This window comes from Cyrtonyx montezumae, unplaced genomic scaffold (genome assembly GCF_038088225.1).
Source record: "Cyrtonyx montezumae isolate F1298 unplaced genomic scaffold, pur_monq_1.0 scaffold_3, whole genome shotgun sequence".
In the NCBI taxonomy this organism is placed as follows: Eukaryota; Metazoa; Chordata; class Aves; order Galliformes; family Odontophoridae; genus Cyrtonyx; species Cyrtonyx montezumae.
The window spans coordinates 76,848,052-76,870,968 of NW_027072034.1; the positions used below are offsets into that span (position 1 = coordinate 76,848,052).

The 22,917-nt window shown below is 39.5% G+C and overlaps 1 protein-coding gene across 1 annotated transcript in view; it reads right to left on the bottom strand.

Annotated features, from left to right (window-relative positions):
- BBX (BBX high mobility group box domain containing) overlaps nucleotides 1–22,917 on the bottom strand; it is a 125,730-nt gene that overhangs the window by 48,120 nt on the left and 54,693 nt on the right. Inside the window, exons 3-5 of the mRNA XM_065741976.1 lie at nucleotides 8,313–8,483; nucleotides 6,534–6,776; nucleotides 1,135–1,333 (exon numbers count right to left, since the gene is read on the bottom strand). Of these exons, the coding sequence (XP_065598048.1) occupies nucleotides 1,135–1,333; nucleotides 6,534–6,776; nucleotides 8,313–8,474 (604 nt within the window). The 5' untranslated portion in view covers nucleotides 8,475–8,483. The remainder of the gene's footprint in view (nucleotides 1–1,134; nucleotides 1,334–6,533; nucleotides 6,777–8,312; nucleotides 8,484–22,917) is intronic.

Genomic DNA, 22,917 nt, shown 5'->3' on the forward strand with positions numbered 1-22,917 from the left:
TGTCTCCATAGATTAAAACAATGGATTAATTTCTAATCAATTCTTAAGTTCTCTGGCAGGTGTTGATCAAAGATCTCTCCTATCAGGAGCTCAACAGTTGATTATCCCACCAGGAATGGTGGAGGACAGCAGTCAGGCAGACCAGGAGCTACTGCTTGTTCTTCCAGTTAAGTCAATGAACCCTTAATAGGAATAAACCATGCTTCTCTGCTAGCCAAAGCAGAATGGGATGAGGCAGGTTTTAGAACTGGTCTCTCACGTGTAACTTTGTGCCACGAGAAAGTATTCTGAATTATATTTCACAGTTCTGCTGTAGCCAGGAGGAATTTCATTACAGGAATTTTCATACCACTAGACTAGCAAAAAAATTACAAAAGCCTTTTCATCTCTTTTTTTCCCCCCAACTTGTTCCATAAAATCACTTTCCCTTCTCTAGAACATGATGTCACTAAGCAGAAAATCCTGTCATACAGTTATCATAAACTAGATAGGATACAGCTTGAAGATTGAAACGCATCAATATTTATAAAATGAGAATGGAAAGGTGTGTGTGAGGGAATAACTTTCCACCCTGGTTCTTAAGCTGACAGTATTTAAGAACATTAATATATCTATATTTAAAGGTCACAACTGCAACAATTTCTTCTGGTTGTGGATATCAGTAAAAGATTCTGTTCTTCAGCACTACAAGCTCTCCAACTACACTGACTTTCATTTACATATCTTTTTATTTTTTAAGTAAAATTATATTATACTTTTCTTGCTTTAAATGCAGAAAAGTCTTTAAATGCAGATAGTTCCTCAGGTATAGCCATCCACAAGAACTAGATAATGAAAATCTCCAGTTCTAACAGCAGACAATCCTGAGTTAAAAATAAATCACATCTGGATACCAAATGTCCACAACTTAAAAGATGTCACATATAGCTGAACTTGGCTCCAAAAAAAAAAAAAAAGTAAGCTATGGAAAATGGTACAAAGTTGTTATGCAGAAGTTTAAATACAGTCTTAGCAACCTAATTTGGGGACATGAAACGTATTTGTAGGTCTTGCAGTGCAACCTCAGTACCAAGTCCTCGAACAAAATATGGACACTTATCCTTATTTTGAAACCTCACAAGCTGGAAGTCTCACCTGCCATCCCAAAGTTAAGCTGTGGCATTTCTTCACTTTTTGTCACTTTCCTTGGGCTTGGTATATCTTTTGCAGAGTCTGAAGGGAAGGTCCACAGCTTCTTCCTGTTTGTAAGAGTGGATGTCTGTGTTTTCACAGGTTTGTTTGTCGTGGGGCACCACTTGTACCCTGGATTTGCCTTCATAAATGCATCCTTGTACTAGAAGAGAAAAGAAAAAATTACTGGTCATGACATACTACCTACAGGGCAACAGGGTGCACTGCTTCTAAGAGGATTCAATGAATCCTTAAATGCCTTGATTTTTTAACCGTGTGCTTAGAGTCCAACCACCAACACACTCTAACAAGAAGAACTACTACAATAAGTAAAGCTGTACTTAAAAATAGTCACTTTTTCCTTTCCTGAGGGTTTATTATGCACATCAGGCCTAAGTTCTGATCCTGCAAACAGCTCCCTGGGGCTTGTATGCTCACTGTCTGGAAAACAGAAGATAGCTTCCTCAATTCTTTCTCAAGTACAGTCTGTTCGCTTTCTAGTTTGAATGAAACGAAAACATTCATTTGGCAATAAATGCAGCGTAATGACCCCTCACACTTGTTCTCTAACAGTTTGATATTTTTGAATACTTGAAGTAAATTCTTTTCCAAGCCAAGCACGTTCATCTGAAAATAAACTGCTACCAGTATTCTCTGTTTTTCAGTAGCTTCTGATAAGTCACCCCAGCCCTCCCTTCAAAACAATCCTGCATGACTGCAATAAAATGAACTAGGACCATTTAAAATTTTCTTCAACCTTGACCACATATCTTAGTTGTTTGCTGCCTTCTTGGTATGAGGCAGCAAAACAACCTAAGCAAGACTACACATGGGGAAAGAAGATCTGGATCCTACAGGGTCAGGTTGGGGGAGGAAATAATGGGGAAGATGAGGATCTACTCTGCTCTCAAACACAGCAGTGACATTTCCTGCTGTCCAGGAAAGAAATTTTAAAAATTAAATATTATTAGCAGTATGAGCACATTCCTGTATGTGAAATTTGCTGATCTGCAAGGTAGAAAACGGACAAACCAGGGGAACATGCCAAGCATTCCAGCTGCAAATGTTTGTCTAACAAGTGATAGTGACTTGGAGCACTTGCTGCTGTGGGAGGCACACTGACAAGCACAAACCAGGGCTCACTGCAGGGAGAAGGGGCTGAATTCCTCCCAGGCCATTATTAGGCAGGTCTTGATGGCAGCAAGCAACCAAGTGAGCAGTTCTGTCCTCGGCTGTATGCCAGGGCAGCTGCAGAGAGCTTCTTCTGTGATAACACATACTCCCACCTACTCAGTTCTCCATGATATCAAATCTACTACAGACGAGCACCTATGTTTCACCTACACGCATGCACAGGAACAGACACAGAGGGGAAAAAAAAACTCCCTCTGGTATCAAAACAGAAAGAGCACTCACTTAAAGCCCTGTCCTCTAGCAGAGTCACTGCACTACTTTCCCAGCACAATACACGGCACCGTGCGTTGTGGCAGGCTCCCTGCCACACGCACATCTCTCTTACTTTCACTTCCTTCTTACACTATCAGCTGGCATGCTCTACCTCCAGACTGTAACAAGGATAAAAACGATTCAATTTGCAAGCAGCACAGCACTGTGTGAACCCACTGTGTCAAGTCCTGTATTTATAGAAATGGCTATAAATAATAAAAATCTGCAGGGGCTGCTGACCCACATACACTCTGTGTTTTCTGAACAGGGAAGATTTACTAAATCTGCACATGCAGGACCGTGGCACCTCTCACCTCACCCCTTTCCCCTTTTCCTCAGTTTGGTTTGGGAGTTTGTTTCGCCAGCGAAATGCATACCACAAAAATAGCCTCACTAGGGAAGGGAAGGGGAGGGGGATAAGGGAAGAGGTGGAAAGGAAATGCACAAAGAAAGCTTTGCCTTCCATTGTTAAAGCTCCAGCCCACTCATGAATCACGTTTCCAGCCTGCTGAGTTAAAAGCACAGAACCTCTAGCAATGAAGTACATAAGCTCTTCGTATCAGTATTGCTGCTGTAAATAATTGAATTATTCTATGGATTAATTTGACAGGCTGCACATCAAATGAGAACCATAACTCACATCATTTGCAAGATGGAGCAGCAATAAGCTTTTAATCAGTTTCCAACAAGAGCAATACAAGTGGTATAGTGCATTAATGAATTTTTGCCTCTACAAAGCCAAAAAGTTCATGTCAACAGCACTCCTGAAACCCTGTTCAGGAGTCATTTCAGGGAGGCCAACTCAGAAGCTCCTTTCAGAATTTTGACACTTGTGAAAAAAGAGAAATAAACAAATGTAAAAGTTAAACAAACAACCAAGAAACAGTTTTATAAAAGGCATAGAGGGGCCTGGTCCAAATCTCTGGCAGAATTTCAGTATTGATTGTCATGACTATTAGACTGAGACCTAAAATGAAGTGATAGATTCTGCTTGGCAGGTCATGAGAAGATAACTTAAATGAGTTACACGGGAACAAGAAACAGCCAAAGGCAAGAGGAGAGCTTACTCTCTTCCTCCATTCAACCAACTGTGCAGTAAACCAATTTAACACAGTGGCCTAAGGAAGTCTCTAAAGTCCCTTTCAGAAGAAAAAAAAAAAACAAAAAAAAAAGTGATATTCTGGGAAGTAAAAACACCACATTTGTTCCCAGGCAGTAGCACAGCAGTGCCCTCAGGACTGCCCTGTAGGGTCACATCCTGAAATCTCAGGTAAAATAACAATAATAATGATAAATAAACAAAAAAACCAGGATACGTTTGTGAGATAGGTTTGATGCATCATTCCTCTTTGTGAAAGCCTGAGGAAGGATGCATTATGTGACAGGACAGGTGCCACCTCAGAGCCAAGATCAGGAAACGTGCTGCACTTAAATATATCTTCCTATCTAATTTGCTATCATTACCAAATAAAAAAAAGTTTGCTCCTTCAGAAGCTCACAGAGTGGATTCAAGCTGCCTTTCTGGGCAGCAGTCACCATGTTCTAAATGTTAAACATATCTATGTAAATTCCACCAACTTTCTATGGAAAAAAAAGTAAGTAAAAATCATACTAGAGAACTACATAAAGAAAAAAACAAACAAACCCAAAATACTACATTGTTCTTCACTCTTGAAGGCTGTTGGGTCACCTACTGAGCTCATCATGCTGCTGCAGGGAAACCAGGCAGCCTTCTCCTGTGCCAAAGCAACTGCCAGGACAGCAACTCAGGGAGTTCTGGGCCCTCTGGCTTTACCTGGGAAATCACTGGCAAAGGACTCATGGGGAGAAGAGCTCAGGTGTGCCACTGCAGACAGAGTGTGACATCTCCAGGGCATGTACTACCCCAAAAGACCATCAACCATATGACTGAAAATAGGAGGGAGCATGGGCCAATTTTTCTAAGAAATTAAGGCATCACAAGGGGCAGACAGTAACATAAAAGGGATTTTCCAGAATTGCCTGAATGAACCTGTCAGGGGGAAATCAGGGAAAGGGGTCTAACCCACCAGAAAACTTTTCATAATTCCATTTGGCAAAGTGTTCAGAGCCTAACTCATTCTCTTTAAAAATCCTAGACTTCTTTTTTGAATAAATCCTACAGCTATACACATGTAAGTAAATACAGCCATACTTCAATTTGCACGCTGCTGAGATATTAACAGTTGCTGATACTACATGAGTAATAAACAAAGTTGCTTACAAGATGCTAGATCTGAGTTAAATGATTTTATAAATTGTGGCTTCAAGTAATAAAACCATTCTCAAGTTCATAATCCAACAGACGTTGTAACCACTGCAATTCATATATGTATACACACACACACACACACAATATATAAGCTCACTGAGGTTTAAAATACAGTGAATGAGTTTATCTTACCCAAATGTGGCCTGTCAGTATATATATGACCTCAAAGAGAAAATTACAACAGTACTTCGATGCCATTCCAAAGGTACTTGACTCGTTAACTTTTAAATAAACTCTTGGTAGGAAAAAACAAAATATCAACACATGGCTCTCACTAGAATTGATATTAACATTCTTCTGAGAGTCCCAACAGTAAACCTAACTGTAAGAGTGAATTTTAAACAACCAATCCACACACAGAAGAAGCTTGTTTGTGAAGATACGTTCAGTGGAATGTTAGAGCTTCTAATTATGGTTGCAACACAACTGTTTAAGGAATAAAAATTATACACTGTCTCTGTTCTACACATTCTTGGAACTAGATGTAATGATCTAAACTGCTAAAGATTTATTGTTTCTCCTTGACATTGAATATGTTGTTCACTCTGTGCCAAAATAAATAAATAAATAATTATAGAAACAATGAATTTTGACAGTATGATTAATAGCTTCAGATGCATCACTTCATACAGAAGTTCTGCAATTATTTTCCTTCTTAATGAATGAGTTTCCTTCAGCAAAACAAAAGGCTAAATAAACAGTCACATCAGGTTTGTCTCTTCCAAAAAAAAAAAACCCGCCTTCTTCAATTTCATTTTTCCTTTCTCCATATCTGTACTAAGTCTCCTAATTAACCTTTTACCACACATTTACAGAAGCATTACTAATCTGTAAATGGGAATGCAGAACACATCAGGAATGGCTGAGTATATGAGGAATGGAGACTTGAGTATTTAAACACTGTGTCACAGTGTTTAAGCTTTAAGAAAGACCCATCTGCAGAACACTTGGCTGTTCCTGTGGGTCTTTCCATGTTTACTCCAACTACTGAATGCCTAGATCTTACATACATGTGTTAGTAGTAGTTAACTTCAGGCAACATGGAAGACACTATGGTTTCCCTAACCATTTCACAGCTATCTGTATTTCTTGAAGTATCTAACCATTACTCAACAAATGAGAGAAGTTCTTCCTTCTCACTGGCCCCCTGTTGTTTTTTCTCTAAGACTGAACTCAATGGTTACCCAAAGTCTACCATCACACATATCACTACCGCAACCTTTTAAAGTAATATTATCAGCCTATGTAACTGTGTGCCTCACACTCTACAATCAATATATACGGAGAGTACTTAAACTAATTTTAAAACTCTTTAGCATCAAAACTAAAAGGCTTGATAATCACAGCTTGTACTGCTGTGATTATCAGGTTGTATCTACCACAAAAGGCACATGCTTTGTTCAAATGATTACCAGAGCCACATTAGTTTACATACACAGACTTATTTGCTTCCTTTCTGGTCCAAAAGACCGGGAGAATCAACACAAGAACTTGGTTCTTGGTATCATAATCCCACTGGGTAAGCTAAGGAGTTCAGAGAAGAGACAGACCCCACAAAAAGTGTTTAATATACTAAGATAGATATGTAATAAGCTCCCTTTACATCGTTCGTTCACGTAGTACCTACCTCCTTGGCCATGTCAGTGTATTTCTGCTTCTCTTTTGGATCTAGAACAGCCCACCAATCGGCCAAGATCTTGGTTGCGCCACGGTTATCGAGGCGAGGGTGTTCTTTTCGCACAAGAGAGCGGTGGCGTTTGCAGAACAAGAGAAATGCATTCATTGGTCGGCGAGCTCGTTGCTCTGAGGACTCGTCATCTTCGGTTTCATCAGCATCCTGCTCTAAACCATCAGCATCGAGGAGAGGCACCTAACAGAACCAAAGGAAAGGGATGTAAACATGGCTATTCATGCTTCTCAGAGACTGAGTTTATGCTTTGTCTGAGTGAGGAAGACGCACACAGACTTGCATGAATGTCTCTAGAGGCCATCCATTCCACTTAGAATATTAGGAATTCTACATCAGACTTTGCCTGAAGGCCCAAGGTTCATTCAAGACTTAAACACTGACTTGTAAGTGGAGCAGATTTCTAAGATGAGAACTATTCTCTAACAGCAATCCCAAAGGGGCTAAAAGGAGGACATCCTCCCTACCTGCACTTCCTACACACTAGATACCATCTTTGGCTTACAGGAAGAAAGCTGAGCTGCCTTGGCCATCAATGACATGTGTTCACAATAACAAAATGCAACGGAACAAGAGCGCACGGGTACCAGTTGCTCTCCCAGATCCTGATGTTCATTTCCCAGCTTGTGAGCTGAACTGCACTACAACCACTGTAGTGCAGCCCTATCACTGCCAGAGGGCAATTCTCAACAGAACCCACTGCCAAAATGCATGCACTCAGCTCAGAGACCAGCAACACAGCTATTCATGCAACAACCACACCACAGAAAGCTAGTTATAACATCATGATATTATTACTGGACGGAAAACCACCACCTACCTCACCACAACATTGCTATTTTATACCACATACTGGAAAGTGACCCATGAGGTCAACAGACATCACCGCTTCCTTCAAGTTGCTCCTTATACTTGTGAAGGACCACTCGTCCTTACCAGTATGCTTCAGGGCAGCCTCCTCAGCACTGATCTCTCACTCCCATCTTAGTAGGGCATCAAGGAGATGCCAACATGAACATTAACCACATGATGGAGATGCGTCTCCAAAACCAACAGTTCCCATACCCACTTCTCATTATAGATGTTGAGTCCAAGTTTATATTTGTGAGGTGACACAGCAGGGTTCTTACGAAAGAAGGGTACAGCTAGTATCACTAAACAACACCAGAACACCAAGTGTCAGAACAGAGAGATTACTCTACCTGTGCTCATAATATTCTAGATGATATGTCAAAGTTCTTACATAAAGATAGAAAAAATTCTGTCAGCCTTTCCTTCTTTTTCCCTTTCAATCTTTCAGATTTTAAGGGAGATAAGAGTATTATAGCTTGGTATGTCCTCAAAGTCACTGGAAGCACATATTGGGTACCAGCTAGCACTATGTCTAAAATAAACAATTAAAAGTATGCCAAAAGAACAACCTTAAGCAATCAAGACCAAGATGTGCAACATGTTATTAAAATAACTTGGTTAAAACTACTGAACTAGCTCTAAAAACACAGGTGTTTGTACAAGATTTTAAAATCATGATTGACAGCCCACATACTTTTTGTTACCTGCTACATTCTAGCATTACGCACGTGGTATCACCTTATTTATCTTTTAAATTGACTGGGTTAGCTTGGGAAAGAGAACAGCAAGAAACAGAATAAAAACACTGCTGAGGTGAATCTGACCCATCATTCACCTTCTACAGTTCAAGTATCCAATGAAGTCTACCTTATCAATATCTTCCTCCTCCTCTTCTTCCTCCTCCTCTTCAGAAAAGTCAAGGAGTTTCTTGGCAAGCAGGGGATGCCACTGAAGACACTTTCTTTTTGGTCGCTTCCCAGTTCCTTCTCCTTCTGTCGAATGATCCTTATTCCTACTACTGCCTTTCATTACTGTGACCTGCCATGCAAAAACAGTCATATGTTCACAACAAACCCTTAAGCACAAATGACCATCACACAGATACTCACAGAAACCACCAAATACCTGAAGAACCAGTGAAGGACTCTGAGAAGATTCTGGCAAGGTAGTAGGTAGAGGTTTACATTAACCATCACTACCAACAAGAATCCATCTTTTCTTAACTTTTCCTCCTAGCTCAACTAGTGACATACAGTTTAAGAGGATGAGACAAGCACACTAGCCAAGCCAGCTCTCAGGTACACTCTTACCCAATTGGCAGTACAAAAGTGCTCACACTCTACTAAGAGAGTGAGACTCACTACTCTCCTACAGCTGTGCCCACTGCAATTTTTCATATTTTGCAACAGAATAAGTAAAAAATCCCTCTTTTAAACCTTAAAATGTAAAACTACCTACTCATCTGTTAATTACACACATGCATAGCAGTATTGATGCAGAACACCACGACACTATGAGCTAGGATTACCAGAGCACTACTAATAAGTAGTACTATAAGGAAATTAGACTCCTTGCCTAACAGAAGTGAATTTTGATAGACTGATTTGAAACAACTAGAAGTTACTCTGACACTCCTAAAAGTACTTATCTACAAGAGCCAATGTACAGAAAACCATCCACACAACCAAGGGCCCGCAGAAGGGAAACACATTTCTCACACCTGTCTTGCACGTGCATCCTTTAAAGTACCTCCTCAAGTACCTCTCAGTAAGAACACACACTTAACACAGGCTAACTGTCAATGCAAGAGGTGGCTCAGAACATCTGCTACACCCAGGTAAGATCTGCAGTGCACTTACATAGCTCCTACACCTCACAAAAATCAAATGCCTCACTGGGAGCACTTCACAAACCAGTATCCAGCAGCAAGAGCCATCACAGCTCCTGCCACACTCATATGTACTTCACAACTACTAATTCTGCCTTTGGCTGATGCCTTCCCAGGGTGATTCTTGGTGGTTAATTCACTTGCATTCTGCTGATATGCTCTTGCTTGCTCCAGAAATGCATATAAGCAGCTGCTTCCCTTGCTGACTTAAACAGTGCAGAAAGCAGAAGGAATTTCAGACTCCACTCACTGAAGAAAACACTGAACCCTGAACTAAGCAGGTCCAAGCATTTTAACTTACAAATATGTAAAAACAGCATTTACTTGTACGTATACTAGATTTTGTAAGTCCTGCCATCTCTCCTTGCTCATCAGTGGTTATTTGCTGACCCATTAATGCTTTCAGGGAGGAAGACTTAGCAGTTTTCCATTAGGCTCCACACTTTGCTGTTCCCATCATCCTGTTTTTAAACAGAGCACATTTAAACTCTGATTTCATTGCAGTCACTCTACTGTTAATTTTCTGCAAGCAACACTTGTCCTCTCAGCAAGTATTATATAGCAAAGAATCATGCAACATTTCACCAAAATCTTTATTTGGGACTCGCAAAGAGGAACCAACACACACTCTGGAAATGAAATACATAGAAACAGCTTAAGCTACAGAAAGAATAATAAAAGGAGAAAAAAAAAATCAAGCAGCAGTTCAGTACTGTGAAATGCAAGTTTGAAGTTGTTCCTATCCAAAAAGTAAATTCTGCCATGTGCAGTGCTGTGTAGTGCTTCCCATCTGCATCTCCTCCTAAAACACTGAACCACCATCTGCTTTTGCCACTCACAGGTATTTCCTGATGCAGATCAACAGTGTAGCAGTGCTATGGCTCTAAGAAGAATTCCAGTTTTCAAGTTTCAGACCTCTCTTCTTTTCTTCTTTTTTTTTATGGAACATCTTGACAATGTAATTACATAAGCAAGGTATTCAATGCTCAAGTGAATGCATACATGATTAAACGACAGCACAAGTTTTATTGCAACTAATTACTTTTTGAATGGCAAAATATCAAAGCAATCAATTTAGCAGAATTCTCAGATTGTATTTATCCATTTTTCCCCCCTTGACATATGATCAACAGCATGTAAAGTTCCTTGTTTTGACTCAAAGTAATTGGCAGAGAGAAATCAGTGAAAAAATCACTTCTCTCCCCCAAAAGGATCCCTGACTGTTGGCAAGTATTTCTACCAGCAAGCTTTTCAAACCTGGATTTGGATCCTATAAGAACTGAAGCATGTGCAATTAAATGGTTTCATAAAAAGTCACAGAACAAGTCACAGGCAGCTTATACAGGATCTGTGGCAGAAATAAGAGAGAACATGCACAGGACTTGAAGTATGAAGTTCGTAACAAGTGGAACTTATGAACCATATGATAAAAAAAATAATTTCTCCTATAAGATCAGTAAAAATATCATATACGTTTTAAATTAGATTTAGTAACTTCCCAATGATAGAAAGAGTAAAAACCATTAAAATCAGCTAAAAAATATTACAAGCTACGCTTCGGCTTAAGAATGATTAAGTGACAGGCAAGGAAAAAAAAAGAAATACTCCAAGATGATAAGATGGAAGCATGGGCAGCTTTGCTTAAAATAAGTCACATATGTTTTATAACATGAGTAGAAGATTCCTGTCAAGGTTGACATTCATGAACCATCGACAGCAAGACATCAATGTGTATCTTCAGTGTACCATTATTGCAAATATAGATCAAATGTTCCAGACGTAGTGCACCAAAAGATTTTGGGTGTTTTTCTTTTTTTTTTTTTTTTTTTGTGTGTGTTCTGGCTGATTTATTTCCTTTCTGGTCCTGGACACATTGATCACAGTCACAACTTCCTTGGATGCCTTATAAATATGCACACATAATAGGGATTCAGAGGAAAAAAAATATATAAGATCCTTCAAGAAAAGATGTGGATGAGGGAGAAGTAAGAAGAATGATTGCTCATCTTTTTCTGATATTCATTATGCATCTGTATGTAAGTCTGATGCCTCATGCTATCAAAATTCTCAACTATATAAAAACAAGAGCAACCTCATTAAACCAAAAGTGACAAAAAAAAAGTCACTGAAATGAGCTGTTTCAACAAAGAAGCAGGAAACTAGGCAATGAAGAAGGCAATGAAACCTCAAGTTTAGTGGGCTTGAAGAGGCATTTGAATTCTCATATAAAAGGAGATTCTGGCATTGTAAAAATACACCTATGTGAATATGAAAGCATTTTTTTAAAAAATAAGTTTTTTAGCTCTAGAATAATTGAATCAGAATACTTCTGCAAGGAAGGACAAAAGCTAGTTTACACTTATTATTGACCAGTCAGTGATTATATTATTTATTGTTTCACAGCAGAAAACCATTAATGAGCTTTATTACTGTCAGAGATGCAACGGCTTAATAGGGAACATGCTGAGACTCAGTGGAGTTCTGTTGCTGGCAGATATTTGGGATAGGCTGTCACCACATGGAACACAGCAACAAGTCAGCAACAACTCTTTCTTAATTTTTAATGACACACTCTTTTGTTTTGATAAGATTTTAAACTATTCCTTATTTTCTTAAGCTAAGCTCTGAGTTGCTTTTTTTTTGTCCTCAAAAACAAAAAATTAATCCCTTAAACCCAAGCCCAACAAAAACATCAGCTATCCCTATGCTATCAAGATGATTAAATAAATAAAGAAAGAAAGAAAGCAGGAATACATGTGTTACTAGTGTTCGCATGCCTTTTTACATGGACATAATTTAATTTTGCTATTTTGGTTAATACTACTGATACTACACTATTAATATATACTATACTAATATATACTATTAACTCTTCAGAGTTGTCAGTCAGAATGGAAATGAGGGCATATGAAGTGCTAACTGTACCCAAATCTGCTTTTCAAATGGAAGCCATGTGCAGACAGCAAAAATGCAGGATGAAAAAACCAAACCTCATCGTGCTTTCACTTCATACATGGGAACATTTACCCGTGCTGTGCCAGTATTAGATGTGCTTGTGTCACCACTTCAAGTAACTGGTTTTTAAAAGGCATTAACATGAACATGAATCTTTCCATGAAGTTTAATGTAACATAAAAAAGAAAAGGCTTGAAAAGATGGCAGGAGATATATAAACTACTGAAAAGACATTATATGACAGTTGATTTTAAATAACAATTTTCAGCTTTAGTGGTTGTTTTTTTCTACTTTCTACTTACTCTTTCTACTTCTTTTTCCCCTCTTCATTTGTAGAAGGCAATTAGAAAAAAAATACATTAAAGTAATATTTTGCTTTGTAAGGAGTTCCTGTGGAACATCCGCATTAAAGTAAAAAAGGTAAACTCACTTTTACAAATACTGCATTCAAAAGGCAAACATTTAGGAACCAGTAACAGCAGCATCTATGTATGTGAGTAAACTGACTAGGAAATTAAAACCAAAACTCCAGCACATGCATAAACTACTGAGCTTTCCTTACGAAGAACAAAAAGCTGACCGCATCCTACCATGGCTAACGGCTATTTCAGACAACACTGCTGAAAACTTAGTAATCAGATGTTTTCACTCCAGTCCGAACAGCCACTGGTTAGGTAAGCACCATCACCAGTTACCTTCCAACTGCCACAACTGCTGGGAGGTACCAATTGATGAACCTACAAAAGCAACTTTTAGGAAGTGAGAAATGGTCTGGGAAATGGTCAGAACCATTTATTTTCTGCTTTGTTTTATCCTAAATACAACCTTAGAAAACGGACAGGAGTTTAAATGCCAATTATGAATTTAAAAAGCAAACAGTAAAATGATCACGTGGTGGATAATGACTTTTCAATTAACCTCACTGAGGCAGTGCACACGGGTGCTGCTGTATTTTGGACGTGGCTCTTAACGAAAGTCTCAGGGATGGCATGGCAACCCACCCACCACACAGATAGGTGCTCTGGCCTGGCTGCACAGTTCCTGTCTGGCAGAAATACCACTACTTCCACACACATCCAAACACCCCACAGAAGCCGCAATGAATACCTGCTAGAAGGAGGCGGGCACAATGGTGGCCTTTGGAGCAATGCCCTCGCAGGAGGTGCAGCCACAGGCTGCTGGGAGGGCTCAAGGTGCTCTCAGCACTCTGGCAGAGGGATAAAGCTGAACATGGGGGGAGGTGAAGCCAAGGATGGAGAACACCAGCGAGCGCAAGGATGTGCCACCAGTTGAGGCGAAGCTGTTTACTTTCAAATTTGCCTCACGGAGTTCCGAGCCCCTCCAACTGCACAGGTGGGGAGGGGGGAGTCAGAAACTCACCCTTACAGTTCATGTTTTTAAACACACAACTCCCCGGTGCTGATAGGTACACGTGATGATAAAAGAAAACTGCCAAGCTGCTCCAATGATTTCCATGCGACTGCCCTTAGGATGCAGCTCACTGAGGGGGCAGTGCGGACTGCTGCTCCCCCCTCTCAGGGTCACAAAGTGCTCCTGTACTGGACAGGGGAAGCCATGCTGCACCAGGGGGTTTGAAAGTGTAAAACGTTAACAACCTTATTGAAATAGCATTAGTGCCTTCGAACGGCACTAGTATCCCAGAGAAATACGTCATTAAAATCTCTTAAAATAACCAGCCTAACTGCACCCTCCTTTTGTGTCAACATCTCTTTCCAGACTGTGTGGCTTCGTTCCACAGACATTTCTTGTCTGAAGACTTTGCGTCTCAACCAACACAGGCCATTTATCGTGACCGCTGCAGAGGCTGAAGTAACAAAACAGCCATAATCACGGGCCACGGCTAGGCCTACCTCAGTAACACGTTAAGGCGGCCTCCCCTCCGCCCCAGCGATCTGCATTTCTGTGTGAGCAGCTGCAGGAGACCCGGCCCACAGGGGGCTCCCCCAGCAGGAGCTGCAGCAGCAAGAAGGGTTGCCTGGGCAGACAGGTGTCAGGGAGCAGCATCGTACCCCCTGCATGCCTATCTTAGGGCAGCTACCCTAACACCACCATACCTGGGCTACTAATCCAAAGTAAGTGAGAAGCAATCCCTCAGAGCAGAAGGATTTCCTCCATTTCCTCCAAAGCAGCATTTCTTTTCACTTGCACTTTTTCCCTGCCACAACAGGACAGAGAGCCAGCATCCCCTGACAGGTGAGCAGAATAAAAGCCTAAGACATGGCAGAGCCCAACATGCTTTGTGGTGCTTCCTTCCACAGAGGAGGGGATAACAACAACACGAGCTACAGAAGCCCTCTGCTGACGCCAGCACCATTTATCAAGAACACGTTTTTCCTCCAGGGACATGGAGAGACTGCGAAACGCAACCACCTCTCAGACGAGAGAGGAGTGCCTGTCTCTGGAGCAGTATAGGCCACAGCAACAGCACAATCCAAAAAACAGTTCTAGGAAAGCAGGGAGGAAATTCAGGAGATAGAAGCATTGCTCAACAGCAATGAAAGCAGGCAGTCAGAATTGAGCTACCATTCAAATGCACACTCCCAAAAAATCTTCCTGGTGTTCCTGCATGATCAAGACTACTTCTGACTGTTTAAAGAGGAGAAAGATTGTTGTCACTCCTGTGCTTTGCCATTATTTTACTATTATGCTACAATTAAGGCCTTTGTGAATTGCTAAGTGAATCATTAGGCTTTTGCAAATCACTAAACAATCTCAGTGTAAAGAGCTTTGCAGCCAGTGAGATCACAGGTAAAATGGCCACAAGAAATACTTAATGAATTTTGGTCGTGTGCTCTCATCATCGAATTCACATGGGGCTATCTGCAATTCAGCAGGAGCTTCCTCACTACAGGGCTAAGAAAGCAAACTCAAATTGAAATGTTGTGTTAACAACAGGTATGGCTTAGTATTTTGCTTAGAACCTCTGAAGACTGGCAAATGGGATTACAAAAAGCCAATCTTTCTTACTTGCCAATTGGAAAGCTTTATTTTCATCTTTGGTTAGTAGGCATACTTGTTTCTCTAAGGTCCAGTCACGGCAGCAGTACAACCAAATCCTTTTGCACAGCACAAAACAGCAAAAGCGAGATGTTACTGCTGCAGACATCACAGGGTGAGAAGAGCTGAACGGGAAAATTGTTGGACTCTCCTTTTCATTTCTTGTTGATTGTGTCCTGGCATCTTCCACAAAAAGCAGACAACGTGGCTTGTGTCTATTGGTACTGTAATCCATTCTAAGGTTTACCACGTGCATAATGCTTTCATAACAAAATTCAATCATACTTGCTACCAGTGTCAAGGGAACTAAATACAGCTGTATAAGCAAATAGAAGAATTAGTCCCTTAATACCAATTTAATAGGCCATACAACATCCTTGCACAACTGTGCATTACTGTTTATCTACTTCTGCTTTCTTCAACTCAAGGACAAGAGATTAAGATGGCTGTCCAAACTACCACTCAGAACAGTTACTACCTACCTGCTACTCGTATGTAAGAAGAATCAAGACAAACAACTGTAGAAAGTATTTACTCAGATTTGCTCATCTTCTAATATTATTAGCTAATACATCATAATAATGCAAGTCATGCATCTCAGAAACAAAGAGGCTACATGGAGTTTTCAAATAAAACAGGAGTTTGTAATGACTGCTGACAGAAATGCCACGTGATTGACTTGATAAATAAATTCCCAGCTACCACCTTATTTTCTGCAGAATCACATTGTCACAATCTCTTCTCTTGGCAAGACATAAAATGATGAAAGGGAAAATTATGTGCTTTCGGAACTGGATTCCTTCCTGAACCCTTACCACCCACAGAATTCTAGGTTAACATCCTAGCTATTGATCTAAAATAATATTAAAAGAAATGTTAAACCAACAACACATACAATACATTTTGACCAAATATCTCCATTTAGAGTTTGAGAAGGGAAACACAATGTCAGGACAGATCTGAGTTGGATATAAATAAAAGTGAGTGGAAAAAAAAATCTGCACACATCTTTCAGTTTTACAAGTACTCCTGTCTAGGCTGCATTTCTGCATCAGGAATGAGTTTTTGTAGCAGATTAGATTCCTTGGTGGTTTAATTTAACTGCTTTTGGAAACACCACCCTTTCTCAGAGCTGTGCAGATAGATGTAAAATCTATCCAAGTTTTTAATGATTTTGATAGCAGATAGCATATCTCAATACTCAATTTTCAAGTGCCATCTAGTGGCTATTTTCAATTTTATCTCCATATGATATTAAAAAATATTTACTTAATAGATTATTTTAAGTGTGTTATTTATATCATATATACATATATCATATGTAATGTTGTCATACTAGACTTAGAAAAAAAAGGCATAAATGAGAGTTCACTATTTTAAGTTTTTTCAATGCAACTTAATGGCTTCTCATTATGAGAAAGAAAAGTGTGATGTGCTAATGTCAGTAAACAGCTACGGTCTCAACCAGGCACTTCAGAAAATCCTGGAGAATAAAGCTAGTACATTATCATATTCTATGGAGTTCTCACAGCGGAGACAGTCAAAAAATCCATGGTGCTTTATCAAGAGATTTCTGTTGTATACTGAATGCAATTTGCGATCTTACGTAAGTCTAAAACTAATACTTGGCTAAGTCTGGTTACTTAGCACGCTAGCTGTACAACGGAACAGTTCAAATATCCTCTTACTTTGTAGGTACAGCTAATAGTCAATTTCACTGAGTGAATGCAGCTAAAAGGGAATACAAAATATACATATTATTTGCTTATTTCATAAAAGCATCAAAGCTGCAGTTTCTGAGACAGAGACAACCTGTGCAACAAAGCAGTGCACACCAGTTCCTAAATTCTATGTGTATTAACAGATGTGTTTGCTTGTATCTGTCTGGAAACACCAGACATAAACACGGAAGTCATTGTCAGGCAGCCAACCAGCTAACAAAGGTATCTGTCTGGGCTGATTTGCAGTTGGCTTTTAAAATCTTAAAAGAATATTCATCTGCTTCTTCAGCAGACTTACAGCTACACAGATGTATGTTTATGTCCATCTCTATAAAGTATTAGATCACAGAGTCCAAGACAAAGGCAAAGCTAAAAACATACCATTATCAAACATAATGATCTATTATTCTACTGAAAGGACTTGTTACAGATACATTGCTGTGCTAGAACTAAATTCACAAGGAAAAAAAAAGAAAAAAAAAAGCTAAGCTCTCATTCATTCTATCTTGAATCCAGACTTCAAAGCAATTTAAAAAGGTGGGAACATAGATAACTTTACTAATTAGAAAGCAGTGTTGAAGAAAGGGCAGAAACAGACTGATGGAAAAGCTGGAAGGGAGCACACAACTCTGGTCCCAGTCCCTACTCCCTTTGAAGAGGAAGCCTCCACATGTAGCAATCTTTTTGTTTGCTTGTTATATGGATAATTACATTACATTAAACATCCCTTCAGTAAGGTACTCTTTAGATCCACCTCTGAGCCCTGTGGATCTGCTGAAGTCAGACCACAAGGCATCTGTGCATAATCCTCAGAAGTAATTATATCTTACTGCAGGTCTAGCCTGCAAAAGCTCTCAGCTGCTCAGCACTTTAAAATCCCCTTTTAGCACCTAGCGACCAAGAGAGAAATAACTGTAAGTTCCATAGTTTCATATCTCACTACCTAAACTGCTGCAGTTCAACCTTCAATTAACTAATGAAATAAAAACTTGCTTTTAATTTGGAAGGTATGGAAGTTCTGGCTTACAAAGTCACTAGCCCTTTTGAGGATAAAACTATTTTGTGTATCCTTTCACATGGATACCCACTCAGCCCACACAACTGAATGATCCAAGCCAAGTTAGCAAAGACCTTCCCTCAGAATGCCACACAACAGCAAGCACAAGTCTACTACTTTTTGTATGTGAAACAGATACATGTGAAAAATAAGCTGGAATTCTGCATGCATTCAGTTGCTTTGACAAAAAAAAAGTCTAAAATCAGTGTCAAGTAGTTCAAAATAAATAAATAAATAAATAAATAAGGTTGTTTTTGTGCCTCACATAACAATAACAAAAGAAACAAAAATTCCACACTTCAGAGAGTAGGAAATAGAAAATTCTGAAGAACAGCTAGTAACATCTGCAGAGATGAGGAATGTATTTATGACCCTATCTTTAACGGGTGGCATTCTCACTGCACACTCAGTCATTTTCACTGAAACTCAGTGGACGTTGGGCATGAACAACCTAACTTTGGATGGAAGAAAGCAAGCTATCAAGAAATCTGTTCTTTATCAAAAAGGTACCTTTATGTCCTAACTTATAGACGTGAGGTCCAGCAGTTTCCCTAAAAATCTCTCTTAAAAATACTTCAGACTAAACCACCAGAAGTAAACAGGGAACAATACTTCCATTCTCAACCCAAATAAATGCTCGACGTTCTAAAAATTGATCATTACCTTGAGTTGTGCTGAACATAAAAGTCTCTTTTAAGGAGAAAGAGAATTGGTTTATTTTAAATCCATTGTAGGACAACCACGTGACCCAGACAAGTCCACTTTTAAAGATTTAAAGCTATGAATTTGAAACAAGTCGCACGTGAATGACTTTCCCCTTACAAAACAATATATACTTAATCTAAATGCACCAATAAACCATTTAAGGAAATAATGAAAGCTACATCTGTAGCATCTGGTGGCCTTTAGTCCTGCCCAAGCCAGGCCTAACTTCAGAACTGGATCAGTCTGCTCAGGAGCTTCCATCACCTCCTCAGCATCTGCTCCATCATCCTCATAACAAAAGATAAATTTCTTATGCCCACCAGGAACTTCCCCCTGCTGCATTCTGTGACTGCTGCTTCTGGCTCTCCTTTCATTGTCTATCTCTAAGAAATACTCTCTCCATCTTCTTCCTGATTGCCTTTTAGGTAGCTGGAGTCAATCACAGCCTTCCTCAGTCTTCTACTCTCAGCAGAAGTGCCAAACACTGTGCTACTGAAGAAGGAAATGAGTACCAAACAGGTTGCCCTGCTACTCCCTTGCCCTCACCACTTCATCACAGAATGCTATCACATTCATTAGGTACAGTTTGCCCATGGTAAATCCATGCTAACTATTTCTAGTCATTTTCTTGTCCTTCACATGCCTGAAAAAAGCTTTAATGAAAGCCACAATCCTCCCAGGACTGAGGTGAGGCCAGCCAGTTTGCTGTCTCCCAGATATTTCTGTGCACCTTAGATCATAATTGGACACCTCAGGCTCTGATCTCTACCTCATATATAATTCACAGGAACAATGACACTGCTTTATTTGATCTGTAATAACCTAAGATTATAACCACCTTACCACATTTGCCAGTAATTCTAAATGCAAAAGAGCTGGAAATATCAGCAGCTGGATAACAGGTAGCAGAGTCTGTTTGGCTCAATCCTTCCTCCTCTAATTTTGCAGAAAGCTATCCAGTCCTACTGATGCAAGTTTGCAAGCCTCTCCCCTTAAAAAAAAAAGAAATAAATAAAAATTAGGTTTAAAACAAAGCATGACATTGTCATTGCAGTTGGAAACCTGAGACCAATTCAGTCCAAGCTTTTCTTCATATTTTGACAAGTTCAGTTTTTTTTCAGTCAGATGAAGAGCATGTAGCCATTGTGAGTCTAATGAAACCCCTAAAAGCCTCAGAGAGTGAGCAAGACAGCGAAAGTGAGTGAGTGCACTTGCTGGCCAAGTAAGGCATGTAATTAAAGAATAGAAAGGTGCACCTGGCATATGATGGACAAATTCTAAAATCCAGATGTTTAACATCCTCAGAGATCTGCTGTGGATACACCAGCTTTAAAATTTGCACTCTATGCTCAAGTACCTTAACACAAACAAGTCTTCCCTGATGAGGTGGTAGGCATTTGGATATGACCCAGAATGATCTGCAGATCAAACACTTACTGGAAACATTGAAGATGCCCAAGGATCTTCATTCAACAAGCTTCAAGAGGAATTTTCAAGGTAAATTTCCACAATAGCTTGGCTTAACTTGTTCTGTTTTGTCACGGTTTGGAGTCTGGGAGAAAAGAGGTGGAAGGCCTTTTAGACAGTGTAGAATTGCTGAGATTTATTAATGCAGCAGCAATCTCTGCGACTGCAAGTGATGCATGCAAGTTTCAGAAGCCTAAAATGGAGGCACAACAGATCTCTATGAGAGACTAAAATCAGCCAGTCTGTAAATATCAAACACTTAAAACGAACTGGGACAGTTCTTTCTATTAACAGTCCAAGTTTGCACTGAAGCTTCACCAGGAAGTGGGAAAGCAGATTTCTTTTTTTAGTGCAAGGACACTTCACTATGGAATACAAAATTGTCTCCAACCTGGCTGTGGATCCTAATGATGGGCTCTTAACGAAGCCCTCCCAGAAGGGATAGATTTCACTGACACATAAATGCCAAACATGCTCCATTTATTCAGCAGTAACTCAGAAACCTTCACTGTTGAAACACAGTGATCCTTCCCTGTTGATGTTTGTTCATAATGCAGTACAATTACCAAAGCCAGATACTTTTAACCATTTATAACAAGAGATCTAGAAACTTTTCAGTTAGAAGAAAAAAAAATCTTAATGCAGTAACCATTAAGCCATAATTCATTCAGCTTTCCATCACTCCATAATTACCCTTATGAGTATTTCATATATCAATATCATTTCATATATCAAGTCTGAGGAAAGTGATGAGTTTCTCTGAATCCATTATTGGCTACCAATAATTGCAGGCTACAGGTCAAGAAAATACTAATTCCACAGCTTATGGTTGCCTCCTTATGTTCCATCAGAAAACACACCCTAGCACCCCTGCTAGGTCATCATCTATAACCTGAGCCTTCATCATCTATAACCTGAGTTCCTCTGTTGGTTTAAACCAGGACACTGTGGTGAGGGAAAGAAGCAGACATAAGCATAGATGTGCCGACCTATTTGCTCAGCTCCACTCTATTCACGTTAGTACATTAATGGAGAAGGGGGAATTCCTTTAATTCAGTGGACTCCAGTAATATTTTTTTCCTCCATTAACTGTAATAACTCTCAATTTCTGCTCTTTGGGCAACACCACAATTTGCTCCTAATATAAGAACTTTCTACTGATCATAAGAAGAGGAAGACGAGCCTCTATGCCTCAGCATCTTTTCTACTTTCCTATTCTCACTGTGTCAGATTAAATGACTCATCTCACTCCTAAAGACTAAAACCTGATTTGTGAAAGCTGGCCTTTGGTAACTGACACTGGCATTAAATACATCAGCTTGCCTTATGTCAGGGTTAAATTATGGCAAGTCAAACATTTAGCTACAGCTTAAGAACAAATGAGTTCTCATCATTGTAAATATTCTCAGTACAAAAGCAAACTTAGATCAAAGGAAAAAGCATGCTACTTCTGATATCAACTACCATTAATTCACACTTCCACTGCACAGGCTTACCACTAAAGAAAAATAGCAACAAAAAAGCCAACCACAAACCAGACACTGACATTACAAATGGAATCCCTAAATATGAAGGAAGGTACATAGCAGAATATTTACACACTGAAATATTTCCTGGAAGACAGAAGCCTCAAGATAAGCAACAGTAGCAAAGGCAAACCTCTAATATCACTGCAACTAGATAGAAAACTGATCTGAAGAAAAAAAAAAATAAAAGGAATAAAAACTTGTGGAGAAACAGTTGAACAGAGGCACTGGTAACTAATACCGAGGTCTGGAAAAAAAATGTAAAACACGTAAAACACACAGGTTCCCTCTCTTGCCAGGTCCTGTGGCTTTAGGACTTTATTATTTTTGTTCACTATAAACAGCATGTAGAAAACACTGTACTTCTCATTTGAGGTACTGTTGTTGTGGGCTACTTCTTTTCAATAAAGCCTTATACGCCTTAAGAGTATGGGATAGAACTCTAACCTGAAACAGCTGCAGTCGAAACCAGCGCTGTCACAAGTAGAGGGTCTCAGCCTGCATTGTTTTACTGCATCTCCTTTGGGTAAGGGTTTCCAGAGAGCCAGCAATAAAGCACCAGAGGCCAATAAAAACTGAAAGGAGAAATCATCTTAGTGAGACAGATTATTTAAGCTTTGAATTTGCATTTTGTTTACATTAGTGCCTATTTAAAATTCACATTTCTTAACCAACAGTTAAAGCTTTAAGTTGCTTCATAAAAACAATAAAAAATGCACCAGCAATCTAGCTCCAGCTGGGTGGTGAAAACTGCTTCAAGAGTTCATCGGTTGAAGAGACAAAAAAACAAAAACAAGCAAAACAATAAACCTCCAAGCAACACAAAAAAGCCACTTCACAAGCAATGCACACCTCAAAAACAAGATTGGATAGTTAAGATTACAGGTAGGCATTATGGTTTTATCTTCGTATCTTTATGACCACAGAGAAACAAAAGCAGGAGCACTGCTGCTCCCAGCTCTTTTGATCACTGCTGGGGATCTGTGATGACTGCTTAATAGGTAAAATTGAATTTTTGTGAATGCTGACAGTTTTTAATGAGCTTTGTAAAATAGGTTCTTATGCTTATAAAGAGATTCCTAGATGGAAATAGAGATATGTACTTAGACATGATATATCTGTTGAAGGTTTACAT